Consider the following 16,773-nt stretch of genomic DNA (forward strand, 5'->3'; position numbering starts at 1 on the left):
TTATTTTGATTAATAAACAAACCTATGCACAAAGGTCAATTCCTGGTCAAAGGATATGAAATATGAAAATATTTTTAATGTTCTGATTACACCCTCAAACGGCTTTGCCAAAAAAAAGGCCGGTGTATATTTTCACCAGGAACACACGCAACCCATCCAGCTAACACCCTCACCGGCAGTTTCTTATTTTTTCAATGATCCCCAAATTTATAAACCGAGAACAAAAGCTGTCTTACTGTTGTAACTGCACCTGCTTACCCGGGTCGTGGTCAGCCTGTTCCCTCTGCTGCTTCGCCATCACTGCCTTCCTTCCCGTCCACCCAGGACCTCCACACCCACCACGCCCACGGCCTGGCCCTAACTCGTTGTGAGAAATTATTGGGGCTGTCCCGAGGCCCCCTTACCTCTTCCACGTCTGCATCTGACCCTAATAGCACCTGTACTGTTTCCTCTTATTTTATGAACAATTTAACACGAACTCTCTGGTTCACTTGGAATTTATTTGCAATAACTCTGGTAAATAAGGACTGATTTTCCACCAAGAAATTTATCTGTTCTCCCAGAATCACACTGAATGGCCCATCCTTCCCCACTGATGTCAAAGCTGCATTAGTGGTGCAGGAGCCCTGGGTCTGCGCAGGGCCGTGTGCCTCTGCCCTCCTAGACCCCACTCTGCCTAACCCTAAAGGCCGTTCGTCCTTCCTGCTCCAGCAGAGATCCTGATTGTTGTCTTGTGATTTGCATCGTTCTCCTGAAAGCTGGCAGCAAGAAAAGGTCTTGTCTCTGCGGGCACCGTCCCCTGCGTGGGCTCACCTTCGGAGCTGACTGCGGGGATGTGTGAGCCTGGGCAAAGACTTCCCTCCAGGAGAACCTGTGTCGTGCCTGCTGGCCGTTAGCTGGTCTCACCAGGCGAGGTTCCCATTGCTCCAAGTTGCTGGGGCTGTTTTGCACTCTGGTCCTGATAAGACTGTCCCAATGCTGCCTGGACTCAAGGCCCCCAGCCCACGTGGGACTCTGCTCTACTTCAAGGCCTCAAGAGACACCTTGCGTGCCAGAAAATTAGGCTCTTAAATGATGAAAACATGTAAAATCTAACCCAGCTTTAAGCAAACTAATATAAAGTGAAATGTGGGTGTTCCTTTTTTTCTGATAGACACAGAAACAAAGACACTAAATTCATCCTGTCTCAGTTTCTAGCTCGTGTATTGTCTCCTGGGACATCAGTCCTGAAACAGGTCTGTGACCCCGGGGTGGGACCCTGCTGTCACTCACCCTGCTTCCTCGGGCTCCTGCAGTGTCCAGGCCTGATTACGTTCTCAGGAAGTGTGCTGAACAGAATGAGTTAAATTAGCCAATGACACCCACCATGTTCATGAGAAACAAAAATCTTGTATGAGAAATTGAGGGTAGAAATTCTACGACAAATCCACCAAAAATGCTGAATAACGAACAACGATGATGCTTTTGAATGCAGAGCTAAGATTTCGAGAAAGCACAGAAATCTCAAAACATAGAGCTGAGACCAGGGTACCTGGCACCGGGGCAGCTGCTTCCAGCGTCCAGTGGGTCCCCAAGAAGCAGAGGGATGAGGTGGGCAGCCGGAATCAGGTGCGGGACGGAGCCCGACTGTGAAAGTGGCGAGGGCGTTTTCCTGTCTACATCTGCTTCCGTGAGGGACTTTAAGTCTGTCCCAAAAGTCGTCAGCACAGATGTGCCTTCCTGCAGGCTGGGCTTCCTTGTAACGCTGCCCAGAAAGGAGACCCTGAGCCTAGTCATCCAGGTGAAGCATCGGGGCACGTGGCAGAAGCAGTCACAGGTCCTCCTGGAAGGAGTCTTTGCCCAGGCTCACAAATCCCTGCCGTCACCGCCAAAGACGAGCCCGCGCTCCAGGTGCACCAGCCGTACAAGGGAAAGCCTCTGTGAAGCAGTCGGCAGACGGCACAGTGAAATTACGTCCCTGAAACCTGAGAGAATGGATTCATCAGGCATAGGGCACAAATAAGAGCACTTAAAATGTAAGAAGGGAGGGAGGGAGGGAGGGAGAAAAAGAAAAGGGCCTGATCTGGGGGAAAAATAGACCTAAAAAAGTGAAAATCAAGTAGATACCTCAAATAGCAAATCAGATACAGGTGAAAAGAGAGTTCTGGAATGGGTGAGACAGACAGAGAACCTGCCCAGCGCTGCCCAGGAAAGGGGGCGGGAGATAGAGCGGTTCCCAGGGTGGGGTGGGGGCCAAGCACCAGTCTGATCACAGTCTCAGCAGAAGGAGCGAGACCCCGAGTACAGTGAGTAAACAGAAATCACTGCCAGGCACCTGCGGTGAAACTAGAAAATTCCAAATAGCCGAGAATCGTGAAACAGGCAGAGATGAAGGACAGATAGGCCACCCACGGACAGGAGCAGACGCAGGCCCTCGGAGTGCAGGGGAGCTGGCTTCACTCAGCTTCCACCGCTGGGCCTTGCTCAGGACAGGAGGAGAAAGACGTTTCAGAAAGACAGACACCAACAGGGTCCACAACCAGAAGACTCGTTAAAAATGCCTGAAGACCGTGCTTCAGGGGAAGGCAAACCAGAAGGAAGAGCTGAGCGTCAAGAAAATGTAAGAAGGAAGGTAAACATGGGAAATCCCAGCGAAGACGATTCAACCACCGATACAATGGGGTGTGGGTGTGGGGACCCAGGAAAGCACCAAACAGCAAGAGGCACCGCTGATGGAGGGCGGAGGTCACCAAGGCGCGTGCGCAAGGAAACGCACCAGAAAGCCTGTCCGCACTGCAGCACGCACGTGCTCACACACAGCACATGCACTCACGCGTACGTGCACACGCACACCCGCTTGTGAAGGTGTGAAGGCTCTCGCGGGGTGCTGGAGCCCCGGGAGGTGGGCCCGGGCCCCGTGGTCTGACGCAGTGGTGGGTCCGGAGCCTGTCTGCAGGTGCGTGTCGTCGTATTGCTTCCTGTGCTCTCGGTGGATTTGAAGTGTTCCATTTCCAACTGTTTAACCCGAACTCCCCACAGCATGACCCGTGGACATGCCCCCACCCCATCCGTAAGCCCCATTGGGAGGAGGCTGGGACAGGATGGAACCTATAATCGGAGGTTTCCAGAACATTCTGGAACCCCAGCTGGTCCCCCGCTTCCTCCCCTGTGGGCTCAAAGCAACAACAAAACCCCACACACCGACTGGGGCCTCGGAGCGGGTTGCCTCTGAGGCAGGATGGGCCATTTCTCTCACGCTCAGCTCTGCCGTCTGCACTGATTTAAGGGCTGAATCTCGCCGAAGATTAATCGAGGGACGAGAACACACACGGTGGAGGGTGGGTGTCTCTTTGTAGGAGCACCGTCCTGTCCCCAGACATCACCTGTTTCTAACTGCACTGGCCATTTCTGTAGGCAGGTGGCCTCAGGGACGACCGCAGGACTTGTGCCCAGCGCCGCCTTAGCGGGCATCACCCCTGACGTCCAGACAAGCTCAGTGGTTTTTGTGTCTTACCCCGGACCGCGAGCGTGGCCCACCCCGCGGTGCCTGAGGCCTCCCTGAACGTGCCCAGCACTGCCTTCTCCCCAGCTTCCCCCGGTGGTTCCCTCCAGACAGGTTTGCTGTGGAACCATCCCAGGGCACTCACAATGAATTATCGGGAACAGCAGGTGTTTAGGGGAGAGGACCACTTGGGTTCAGGGCGGAAGTGGATCTCTGAGAGGTCACTGTCCCGCGTTCCAGCATCTGCAGTCCACAGCCTCCCTGAGGGAATGCACGGTGGGGTCTGATGCTGCCACTGTGACTTACAGATTTATTTTCCTCTCTTTCAGATCACGTTTTATATTCTGGTAAAGGCCATTTACACCCTGGGCTACAGTGTCTCTCTGATTTCCCTTACAACCAGCAGCATGATTCTTTGCCTCTTCAGGTAAGTAGCAGAAATGAGCAATTCTGCCAAAAACATGAGACGGGAAATCATCCACTTACACCATCTCGGCCATCGGAGGAGGCAGACACCACTGCCTCCAAGCCCTCCTCTGTGCCAGTCAGGCTGTCTTGGAGAATGCCAGAGTGAAATGTGATGCTAACTAACACTGGCGCTTTTATTAAAGTACCCTGCATTTCTTCTATGAGGAGACAATACTGACCACGGATAGGAATCCAGTTCAACTATTATTTACTAAACACAGTGTTATGCAAATACTTTGAATATAAAGACGCAGCCTGGCCTTTCCCTTCCCACTCAGAAGCACGGAAGTCTGGGCTTATGTGTGGGAGCGCTGTTGAGAGACCCTGTGATGTGTTTAGGAGCATGAGGACCGGTTCAAATCCTGGGTCTGTCTCTTAGCAGCTGTGTGACATGGACAAATTGCTTAACCTCTCCGTGTGTCTGTGAAGGATGGAAGCTGACAGAGCCAACGGGGCTTGTGGTGGGCACTCTTTAATGCCATCTGGTTTCCCTGCACCTGAATCTTCGGTAGGTCTCTGATAACTAATGACGGACATTGTACAGCTGGTGGTCAGGGCTTGCGAATGGAGGCAGGAACTTCTCCCTAGGAAGAGCTTTTAGTTTTTAGGATTAAATCTGTTTCTTAAGCGTCACCAGCATTAAATAAAATGGATAATATCCAGCTTATTTCAACAGGGTTTTGGTCACCTGTCATAAAATCATCCGTAGGAAACAGAGAGCTTTTTGGGTTCCTAGGAATTGCAATCTGGGAGACACAGATTTGGGTAAAATGGAGAGAGCATTCCGAGGAAGAGAAATAGTCGTTAAAGGTAGAAATCACAGTTGCCGTGGTTGTCTGGCAGGAATTATGGTTGGCTCTGACGCAAGAAGGAAACGTTTGTCCTTAAGGGGTAGGCTCTCTCGAGTTATTTAGGGTCAGAGTCTGATAAGTATCTTGAGTTTCTGTAGAGATCTTCTGGCGGCTTTGTTTGGACATAAGTGCTCAGAGCTGAGACTCTGTCCACTGAGACGTGCCCAGCACCGCTCCTGCCGTGGCCTCCAGCCTCAGTTTAGAGGCTAGCAATGCCGACTCCATTTCTATCTTCCTTCCACACCCCACAGATCTTATTTCTCTTTGCTAAAATATAGTTCAAATGTTGGCCAATGTTCTGATAAAACCAGTGCTACAACAAAAGGAGCGATTTTAGGACATTAGGAAATCCATACTTGGAAGAAAAATGAATGAGCGGAGGCGATGAGCGTGGCTGAGACTCAGCGGACGTCCTTACGTTCAGCTGCTCTCGCTTCACGCATCCCGGTTGTGCCAGGTGTTGATAATTCTCAGAAAGAAAAAAAATGCCTTTTTAAAATTGAAGTATAGATGACTTACAGTGTTGTGTCAAAGGTGTACAGCAAAGCGGTTCAGTTATACACACACATACATATCTGTTCTTTTCCAGATTCTTTTCCATTATGGTTTATTATGGGGTGTTGAGTATAGCTCCCTGTGCTGTACGGTAGGAACTTGTTGTTTGTCTGTTTTGTATACAGTAGTGTGTGTCTGCAAATCCCGAGCTCCTGACTTACCCATGCCCTCCACCTTCCTGTTTGGTAACCAGAGGTTTTTTTCTATGTCCGTGAGTCTATTTCTGGTTTGTAATTAAATTCATTTGTGTCATATTTTAGGTTCCACATATGAGTGGTATCCTATGATATTTGTCTTTCTCTGTCTGACTGACTTCACTTAGTATGATCATCTCTTGGTCCATCCATGTTGCTGCAAATGGCATTATTCCATTCTCTTTTATGGCTGAGTAGTATTCCATTGTATAAATGCACCACAGCTTCTTTACCCAGTCATCTGTCGGTGGACATTTAGGCTGTTTCCATATCTTGGCTATTGTAAATAGTGCTGCTGTGAACATTGGGGTACATGTATCTTTTCAAGTTAGAGGTTCCTCTGGATACATGCCCAGGAGTGGGATTGCTGGATCATAGGGTAAGTCTATTTTTAGTTTTTTAAGAAGCCTCCTTACTGCTTTCCATAGTGACTGCACCAATTTACATTCCCACCAGCAGTGTAGGAGGGTTCCCTTTTCTCCACACCCTCTCCAGCATTTATTATTTGTAGACTTTTGCATGAAGGCCATTCAAACTGATTTGAGGTGATACCTTGTTGTAGTTTTGGTTTGCATTTGGTTTGCATTTGCATAATTAGCAGTGTTGAGCATCTTTTTATGTATCTGCTGGCCGTCTGTATGTCTTTTTTGGAGGAATGTCTATTTAGGTCTTCTGCCCACTTTTTGATTGGGTTTTTGTTTTTAATATTGAGCTGTGTGGGCTCTTTATATATTCTGGAAATTAAGCCCTTGTCAGTCACATCATTTGCAAATATTTTCTCTAACTCTATAGATGGTTTTTTAATTCTGTTTATGGTTTCCTTTGCTGCACAAAAGCTTTTAAGTCTAAATAGGTCCCATTTGTTTATTTTTGTTTTTATTTCCATTGCTCTAGGAGATGAGTCAAAAAAAATACTGCTGTGATTTATGTCAAAGAGTGTTCTGCCTATGTTTTCCTCAAGGAGTTTTACAGTATCCAGTCTTACATTTAGGTATTTAATCCGTCTTGAGTTTATTTTTGTTCCTGGTGTTAGAGAATGTTCTAATTTCATTATTTCACTTGTAGCTGTCCAGTTTTCCCAGCATCATTTGTTGAAGAGTCTGTCTTGTCTCCATTGTATATTCTTGCCTCCTTTGTCATAGATTAATTGACCATAAGTGTGTGGGTTTACTTCTGGGCTCTCTATCCTGTTCCACTGATCTATGTGTCAGCTTTTGTGCTAGTGCCATGCTGTTTTGATTACTGTAGTTTTGTAGGATAGTCTTAAGTCAGCAAGTGTGATTCCTCCAGCTCTGTTCTTTCTCAAGATTGTTTTGGCTATTCCAGGTCTTTTGTGTTTCCATAAAAATTTTAACATTTTTTTGTTTCAGTTCTGTGAAAGATGCCACTGGTAATTTGATAGGGACTGCATTGAATCTGTAGGTTGCTTTGGGCAGAATGGTCATTTTAACAATATTGATCCTTCCAATCCAAGAGCATAGTATATCTTTCCATCTGTTTGTGTTGTCTTCAGTTTCTTTCATCGGTGTCTTACAGTTTTCAGAATACAAGTCTTTTGCCTCCTTAGATAGGTTTATTCCTAGGTATTTTATTCTTTTTGATGTAATGGTAAATGAGATTATTTCCTTAATTTCTTTTTCTGATAGTTTGTTGTTAGTGTATAGAAATGCAGCAGATTTCTATGTATTAATTTTGTATCCTGCAACTTTACTGACTTCATTTATTAATTCCAACAATTTTTCGTAGGATCTTTAGGATTTCCTACGTATAGTATCATGTCATTTGCAAATAGTGACAGTTTTACTTCTTCTTTTCCAATTTGGATTCCTTTTATTTCTTTTTCTTCTCTAATTGCTGTGGCTAGAACTTCCAAAACTGTGTTGAATAAAAGTGATGAGAATGGACATTTTTGTCTTGTTCCTGATCTTGGAGGAAATGCTCTCAGTTTTTCACCACTGAGTATGATATTAGCTGTAGGTTTGGCATATATGGCTTTTATTATGTTGAGGTATGTTCCCTCTATGCCCACTTTCTGAGAGCTTTTATCATAAATGGATGTTGAATTTTATCAAAAGCTCTTTCTGCATCTATTGAGATGATCATATGGTTTTTATTCAATTTGTTAAAGTGGTGTATCACATTAATTTGTGGATATTGAAAAATCTTTGCATCCCTGGGATAAATCTCACTTGATCGCGGTGTATGAGCCTTCTAATGTATTGTTGGAGTTAGTTTGCTAGTATTTTGTTGAGGATTTTTGCATCTATGTTCATCAGTGATATTGGCTTGTAATTTTCTTTCTTTTTTTTTTTGTGATATCTTTTTCACAAAGATTTGGTATCAGGGTAATGGTGGACTCATAGAATGAGTTTAGAAGTGTCCCTTCCTCTGCACTTTTTTGGAATAGTTTCAGAAAGGTAGTTGTTAACTCTTCTCTATATGTTTGGTAGAAGTCACCTGTGAAGCCATCTAGTCCTGGACTTCTGTTTGTTGGGAGTTTTTAAATTACTGATTCAATTTCAGTGCTGGTAATTGGTCTGTTCATATTTTCTGTTTCTTCCTGGTTCAGTCTTGGGAGATTGCACCTTTCTAAGAATCTGTCCACTGTCTATTGGTTGGAACATTTAATCCATTTACATTTAAGGTAATTATTGGTACATATGTTCTTATTGCCATTTTGTAAATTGTTTTGGATTTGTGTTTGCAGACTCAGTTCTGCAAGATACAGGATCATAGTTTTCTTGCTTCTGGTGTCTGCCACCTGGTGGGTAGGCTGGTCTAGAGGCTCATGCAGGCTTCCTAGTGGGAGGGGCCAGTGCCTGCCCACAGGTGGGTAAGACTGAGCCTCTGATGGGCAGGGCTGTGTCGAGGGGCGTGTCTAGAGGTGACTGTGGGCTCAGGAAGTTTGCTGATGGGTGAGACTGTGTTCCCACCCAGTGTGTTGTTTGGTCTGAGGTGTCCCAGCACTGGAGCCTACAGGCTCTTAGGTAGGGCCAGGTCTTGGTGACCCAAGACCCAAGATGTCAGCCTCCAAGAGAGTGCATACATATGAACACTCCCCAGTATGTCCACCACCAGCTTTTATGACCCCAGGGTGAGCCACAGCCACTCTCAGGAGACCCTCCAAGACTGGCAGGTCTGGCCCAGGTTCCTATGAAGTTACTGCTTTTGCCCTTGGTCCCGGTACACATGAGATACTGTGTGTGCCCTTTAAGAATGAAATTTCTGTTTCCCCCAATCCTGTGGCTCCTGCCACCAAGACCTACTGGACTTCAAAGCCAAATGCTCTAGGGGTTCCTCCTCCCAGTGCCAGACCTGGAGGCTGGGGAGCCTGACATGGGGTTCAGATCTCTCACTCCTGTGGGAGGGCCTCTGCAATATAATTTTTCTCCAGTTTGTGGGTCACCACCCGAGGGTATGGGATTTGATACATCTCAAGTGCACCCCTCCTACTTGTCTCACTGTGGTTCCTTCTTTATGTCTTTAGTCATAGAAGATCTTTTCTGGGTAGGTTCCAGTCCTTTTTTAATCAGTGTTTGTTTTTGTGATTTTGGTGAGCTCATGAGAGGAGGTGAGCTCAAGGTCCATCTACTCCACCATCTTGGCCGAATCTCAAGGCAATGCCTTTAATCCAGAACTGCACTTTGAAAAATGTGAGGAAGACCCATCATGTTTTAGTTCTTTTAAAAAAGGCTGATACAATACTAATATTTGTTCTGCTATGTTCTGTATTTTGCTGTACATTTTTAAATACTGAAATTGTGAAATACAAAAATGAAAGGAAACATTTAGGGAGGTAAGCTGGCATAGGGTAACTTGAATTAGAAAAATTTGTTTGTTTTTAAAGAGCTCTAATCTTGAGCAATCCATATACTTGACCTCAGCAGCTTCCCTCAGATTTGTACTGTGCGACATATTTAACTAGCCAGCCTGATAGCATTTTGGAATTATTGCAAATGTGGACATGATGCATTAAGAGAATCTCAAATGGTTTTATGTGTATCCAACACAATCTTTTATACCTGGATGTCATTAGTCACCTGCAGGTGACACTTCTTGGTTAAAAAAAGAACGTGTCTGCTTTGGCTGTCATTCTTCTGCTGGTTCAATATGTAACAATCACTAGAAAAAGTGCCCAGGGCCCAGGCTGGTGTGCAGTTCTCAGCTCTGCCTTCATTTCGGGCACCTTCCTGCCTACATCGGCCAGACCTGCTCACCCGATGTCACCTCCCTGGACAGCTGTGAGAGTGAGTTGATTCTAAAATCCATTTTATGAAAATAATATGCTCCATTGTCCCAGTAATTACACCCAGGAAACAGAATTCTTTGCAGTCATTGAACATTTATTCTCCATAATAGTCCATGAGCTAAGAAAGCATTAAGCAGACATGCTCTTACTTTAAGGACAGAGAAATGGAGCAGCTCATTTCTTCCCATTTACAAAGTGCATGCAGACTTGGGTGACAAACACAGGGCCGAGTTCTGTGCGGAAGTCGCGGGCGGTCATTGTGGCTGACATCCTTGAGCACGTCCTGTGGTCCAGGCATGGACATGACAGCACCAGTCCTCACTGCGCTGTGTGCTGTATTAGTTTAGTCCTTACAGTGCCTCCACCAGGTCAGTGCTCTAACGTCCCAGCTCTGCCAGTTAGAGAAAGGAGGCCCAAGAGGTGCCACGAGCCCCAGGCTGCTGAGCTGGTGAGGGCGCAGCCCCGATTCATGACCACCTGCACCCCGTTCACCTTCGAGGGCCCACTCGCAGCCCGCACTGGGGCCGATTCCCGCCTGGCTCACCGGGGAACTCACTGTCAGGTACATCCACCGTCCTTTAGCAGAGCCGCGCTCCGAGATGGAACTTCAAGTGAGCAGCGTCTGCGAAGGCCATCACTAAGAGCCTGGGCAGCAAGACTTGCTTGGGTGGCTTGCAGACCCGGGTGACAGCAGTAAATCCCAAACTCCTCTCAGGGGAAAGACGTGGGGAGGAGGGAGGGGAGGAGAAAAGAAAGGAAAAGTGATCTGGAGGGGTGAGAGCCCCCAACACGAGACGCATGCAGCAGGGGCAGTGGCTGCACCGCCGGGAGCAGGGGTCCGAAAGCCTTAGACCTGGGTCACACAGCTGCAGAACTGCTCCGAGACCTGAGGAGCTGTGCATTATACTTAATGTCTTCATTTGCTAAGGCTCTGCAGCCGTGTTAAATACATAAAAATAAACTTTTATTCGTGAAGTACACACTAGGGGAAGTGGGTAGGTCTTCCACCTGCAGTGTGATGCTGGTCTTCAGTGAGCTCAGCACCCAGGCCAGGTGCAGGGCACTGTCGGCACCGCAGCCATGCTCAGGATGCTGTGTCTGTAACCACCCGCTTCCCAGAAGGTGCCATTATTCAGATTCCTGACACCACACGTTACTTTGGTCTCATTTTGAAAACGTTGTCTTTGAATCATACAAAGTGGAAGCCCCAGCCTCCAGATCCCTTCAGTGAGCCTTTTGCAGGGAGATTCACCCATGTTGTTGCATGTGGCCATCCTGTACTCTTCATTGCTGTCTGAAGATAATGAAACGTATTTATTCTTTCAGTTGTCCACAGATACGTGGCTGACTTCAGACAAGTAATGCTGCTGTGAGCGTCCTCATGCACTGTGTCTTGCGCATTTAGCTGTGGGGGTGTGTGTATGTGTGCACACTTATGTTTACATTCACATTTATCTTATATTTACATTGTGCGTGCTGGTCCGAGGCTCTGCAGAGGTGTAATCTTCCCAGACGCATCACATGTGCACCGGCAGTGTGGAGATTCCTTTCACGTCACCTCCCTGCCACCATCTGTTATTGCCAACTTTTTAAAATTTAGCCATCCAGTTGGGTCCATCATAACATAGAGTTGTGTTTTAATTGGCATTTCCTTGGTGGATGGTGAGGGTATGTTTGGAAACTTTTTTTGCAGTACTATTTCAAGTGTTTGCTCATTTTTCTATTTAGCTGTCTCTTTTTTCTTACGTTAATTGTTAGGAGTGGAAACCTGTAGTGGAACCTTTTGTCAGACACGGGTGTCACAGCTTTTATCTCCAGCACTGTGGTTCAACTTTACACTCTCCTAGTGAGTCTTCTGATCAGTGAAAGTTCTTTATTTTAGTGAAGTCTGTTGACCACTTGCATTGTATGGTCAGGGCTTCCTGAGCCTGTTTAAAAATCTCTAGCATGTTCTTAGTCATCATCTAGAAATTTTGCTATCCTAAATTCTCATGTTGAGCTTTAGGATCCACTGATGATGTATTTCTGTGTACAGTGTGAGGCAGGAGTTAAGGTTCACTTGCTTTTTCAGTATGTGTGTTTAGTTTCTCCAGGACCATTTGCTGGGAAGGCCACCCTGTGCCCGTGCGTCGCGATGGTGCCTTTGTGACCGTGTATCGAGGGACGGGACACTCCCGTCTTGTCACTGAGCCATTTTTACATTGCTGCCATGGCTGTGCCTTTGTGAAAAGTCCTGAGTCCCAGTGTAAGTCTGTCAATTCTCCTTTCACACTAGGAAGAGCTTGCTCATTTGCACTTACATGTGAATTTTTAAAAATCAGCTTGTCAGTAGCCATTAAAAAAATCCTGCTAGGATTTCACTTCGGATTCCGCTGAACCTATAGATGAGCTTGGATAGACTGGAGGTCTTTACAGCTTTGGTCATCCGACCAGTGATTATAGTAGACCTTTTCATTTGTTTGAGTTTCCTTAATTTCTTTCAGTAGTGTTCTGTGGTTTTCTGAGTTATCGAATTGGACATCTCCTAATAGTCATATGAAGTATTCGTTTATGCTGTTGTATATATTTGTGTATATATAACTTTCTAAAAAAGGAATTGATTTCTGCATACTAATCTTGCCTCAGCAACCTTGCTAAATTTATTTACAAATGTAATAATTATCCTGTAACTTCATGTGGATTCTTCTATATGAAACTCCTGTTTTTGTAAAGTACAGTGTTAAACAGAAGTGATGCTAAGAGACCACATTTTCTTACTTCTGAGCTCACAGTGAAGGCTCCCAATATTTCACTATAAGCATGACATTTGCAGCAGACATTCTGAAGATACCCTGTACCAGGTTAAGAACATTCCTTTCAATTCCCAGTTTTCTGAGTTTTCATCATGAATAGGTGCTGAATTTCATACTGATTTTTCTGCATATATTGAGATGAGCAGGTGGTTTTTTATCATTTGTTCATTTAATGTGAAAAACTGCATAGATAGATTTTCTAATATTAAATGTAGCTTTTATCCCTAAAATTAACCCTACTTGGTTGTGATATATCACCCTTTTATTACATGGCTAGGTTTAATTTACTAACATCTTGTTGAGGATTTTTGCATCTACATTCATGAATTTGATCTATAATTTTCCTTTCTCATAACATTGGGCTTTGATTTGACAGCTGTGCTGGTCCACAGGTGAATAGGAAGGTGCCCCTCTTTTCTATTCTTTGGACTAGTCTGGGTTAGATAAGGTGTTATTTCTTCCGTAACGTTTGTGGAAGCCATCTGGGCTGAGAGTTGTCTTGTGGGAAAGTTTTAATTTTATTTTAGGTTCAAATTCTTAAAAACAGACACATGATGATTCAGATTCTCTGTTTCTTCTTACGTTAGTCATGAGAAGGAATCTGTTTGCTTCATCTACGTTTCTGTATTCTCTCACTACACTGTTAACGTGTGTAAGAGCTATACTGCTGTCTCCTTTCCATTCCTGGTGTGAGCCAGCTGTATTTTCCTTCTTTGTACCTTGATGTATCTTCCTGTGCAAAGCTTTATCAGTTGTGTTTTCCAAGAACAGATTTTTACCTTTAATTTTCTCTCTTGTATGCTTTTTATTTATTACTGACTTGCATTTTTATCTTTATTATTTCCTTCTTTCTGCATTCTCTGGTTTTGATTTGTTCATTTTCTAGCTTCTTAAGTTAGATGTTCAGCATTCCTTGGTTTAAAATGCATTTATTTATATCTACAAATTTTCCTCTCAGATCTGCTTTAGTTCCATCTTTCAAGTTAAAGATGTGTTTTCCATTATCATTTAGTTCTAATTTTTCTAAACTCTTCTTTTGATTATCTTGTTTAACTCATAGGCTATAGAAATTCATAGCTTAACTTCTAATCTATTATTACTTTTCTTTTCAGTTTGCTAATGATTTCTGGCTTAATTCATGGTAATCAAAGAGCATACCCCATGACTTAAACCCTGTGACATTTTTTGAGACTTGATTTATGACTCAGAATGTGGTCTATTTTAGTAAAGTTTTGTTTTCACTTGAAAACGGTGTAAATTCTGCAGTTATTGGTTTGTATGTTAAAGGTGTCATTCACATCATTTATCAATCATGTTATTTAAATATTCTTAATCTTTACTATTTAAGTACTTGTCCTGTCAGTTACTGAGAGATATGCAGTAAAATATCCAACTATAATTGTGAGCTTGTCTATTTCTCCTTTTATTTCTTTCACTGTTGGCTTTATATATTTTAAGGTCTATGTTATTAGGGGCATACCTATTTAATGTTATATATCTGTGTGAAACTGTCCATGGTTAGTAATGCCTTTTGCCTTAAAAATCTACTTTTATATTAATGTGGTTATATTAGCTTTTTTTGTTTGATATTTGCATATTGTTTTCTGTGCTTTTATTTGAACTTCCTGTTTTGTATTTAATGTGAGTGTTTTAAAGCTCCATTTAATTGAGATCTGCTCTTTATTTCTGGTCTGAATTTTTATTTTTACGAGCAGTATTTTTACACTCACAGTTAGACTACTGACTGACAGCTTACAGTTCCAGTCCACCTTCTGTGTCTTTGCTCTGTTATTTCAGCTGTGCCTTGTTTCTCTTGTATCGCTTCATGCTTCTTTTTAAGTTATCAAGTATTTTTATTATCCCAATTTCTCCTTTTTAGATTGCCAGTTATATATTCTAGTGTTCTTCTTCTAGTTTTCACACCACATTCACAACATGCATCCTTGTCTCATAGGCAGAAACCTCCAATGACTATTTTTACTGCTTCCCGGTCAATTCAAGACTTTACAGCATTTATATCTGCTCACCCTCATGCCTTTTGTGTCATTATTCTGTGTTCTAATTCTGCATGTATTTTAAGTTCCACAAGGCATGGTTACTACTGTTGCTGTTTCCAAAGTCAGTGTTTGCTTAGAGTCATCGTCTATTGTCTTCCTTGCTCTTTGTTCTTCCTGTGTTTTCATGTTTCCATCTGGGACCATTCTCCTCCTGCCTGAAGACCTCCCTTTAGGGTTTCCTTCAGCACAGGCCTCCTGGCAATGAATTCTCACAGGTTTTGATTGCCTGAAATCATCTTAATTTTGCCTTCATTTCTGAGGATATTTTTGAGAGTACTGAATTCTTGGTAGGCAGTTACTTTCTTACATCACATTAAAGATGTACATCATCAATTCTTTTGAAAAAGCCTCACCATTACTCCACTGAAGGATGTGTCTTTCTCTGGGTACTTTGAAGATTTCTGTCTTTGTCTTTTGTTTTCAGCATTTACACTATCATGGGACTTGTATAGTCTTCTTTGTAATTCTCCTTCTTGGGGTTAGTGGAATTTCTTTAGTCTCTTATTATATTTTATCAGTTTCAAAAATTATTGGCTAGAATCTCTTCAAATATTGTTTCTACCTTATTCTCTCTCCTCTCCTTCTGAAACTCCATTTTCACACATGTTTAATGTTTTCACCATTTCCCTTATATTTCCTATTGTTTCTTTATATTTTCCATTATTTTGTTTCTCCCTACTTTAATCTAGACATAGTCTACTGATCTATTTTCCAGTTCATAATACTCTGATTTATTGTGTCTAATGTTACACCAGTGATTTATTCTTAGTTTCAAGGTTCTTTTTTAAGTTTTCAGTTTGTCATTTGATTTTTATAATCAATTCCATTCTATAATAAAATTCATTTCTTTATCAATTTTCTTGATATATTAATCAGGGTAATTTTATAGTCTATGTCTTACAATGCCAGTAACTGGCTCTCTTTTTGTCCTTTGTTTTGTTTTTGCTTTTCCTTTTTAACTGCATTTGATCATTTGGTCCTGTTTCTGGCATACCTAGCAATTTATTATTGAAATCACAAATAATTAAGTTTTAAAGGTTTCTGATTACATCTTACTACAGAGAGGATTTAATTTTTCTAGCAAGATGGGCAGACCAGCCTGAGACAGTCAGGGACTGAGCTGATTTGAGGCTGTATTCCAGGCTCTGTGAAGGCCAGTTTACTTCTGGTTTGTCATTCTTCCTAAGTCACAGCACTTTAGGGTTTTGAATGAAAACCTGGGGATTCTTCTGCTCAAGCAGCACATGAACACCTTGGAAATAAAAGAAGGAAAGCCTCAGTAGGTGATTGCCTGCTGAATTTTGGACTTTCTGTGTTTCCCTTTTCTCCAGAATGATTGCTGCTTGCATCTGTCACTTGAAATCCCTTAACTTCCTCTGTTGCCCATTCTGTCCAGTGACACTGTCATAAGCTCTCAGCCTCTGCTTTCTAAGTGGTCGTTGTGCCCTGAGACATGAGTTAACCACCAGCAGAGGTGACAAGGTGTGGGTGCCCACAGGGCCTCCATGCCTCCCTCCTCTCCAGGGGCCTGTCCTTCGAGTCCCAGTTGCTTTGGCTACTCTCCAGAGTTTAAAATCGTGTTGACCGCTTGGTGGGAGGGTAGTCAGATAAGCTTCCCTTTAGTAGCCACAAGTGGAAGACCGCTTTAGTATACATTTTTTAACATTCTTCAAAATTTTTAAACTTTCGTTAACCTTACAGAGTTAATGTTTAATGATCTTGGAAGTGCATTTGTGTGGAGCAGTTTGTTTCTTAAAGACTCCAAACAATTAAAAGTCAGAGTTAAATCAAATATCCAATTAAGTCTTCTGTAAAGTAGAATTTAAGTGTTGTAAAAGAATTATAAACAAAATGTTCTGAGAATTTTTAGAGAAGCAAAATATCGCATAAACTTAAGTTCAAAGACAGGTCATTTGATGTGGGCCTTGCAGGAAGTTTGCTGTAAAGACAACGTGGTCTTCACATCTGTGAAGTGGGTGCAGGCCTCTGCAGTCTCAAGACATCTTTGCTTCATACTTTTATCCTGAAATCTTGCTTCTAAAGAGATAAGTCAGAAATAAGGGAAAAGACTTACTGTAAAAAAAAAAATTACCATAATGCAAAACTAAGAACATCTTAAATATACA

General features: G+C 43.3%; 1 protein-coding gene across 1 annotated transcript in view; it reads left to right on the forward strand.

Annotated features, from left to right (window-relative positions):
• The window catches only part of VIPR2 (vasoactive intestinal peptide receptor 2), a 64,082-nt gene that overhangs the window by 34,260 nt on the left and 13,049 nt on the right, over window positions 1-16,773 (forward strand). Inside the window, 1 exon segment of the mRNA XM_032482964.1 lies at window positions 3,811-3,908. Coding sequence (XP_032338855.1) covers window positions 3,811-3,908 — 98 coding nt within the window.

The sequence above is a fragment of the Camelus ferus genome, chromosome 7 (genome assembly GCF_009834535.1).
Source record: "Camelus ferus isolate YT-003-E chromosome 7, BCGSAC_Cfer_1.0, whole genome shotgun sequence".
NCBI lineage: Eukaryota > Metazoa > Chordata > Mammalia > Artiodactyla > Camelidae > Camelus > Camelus ferus.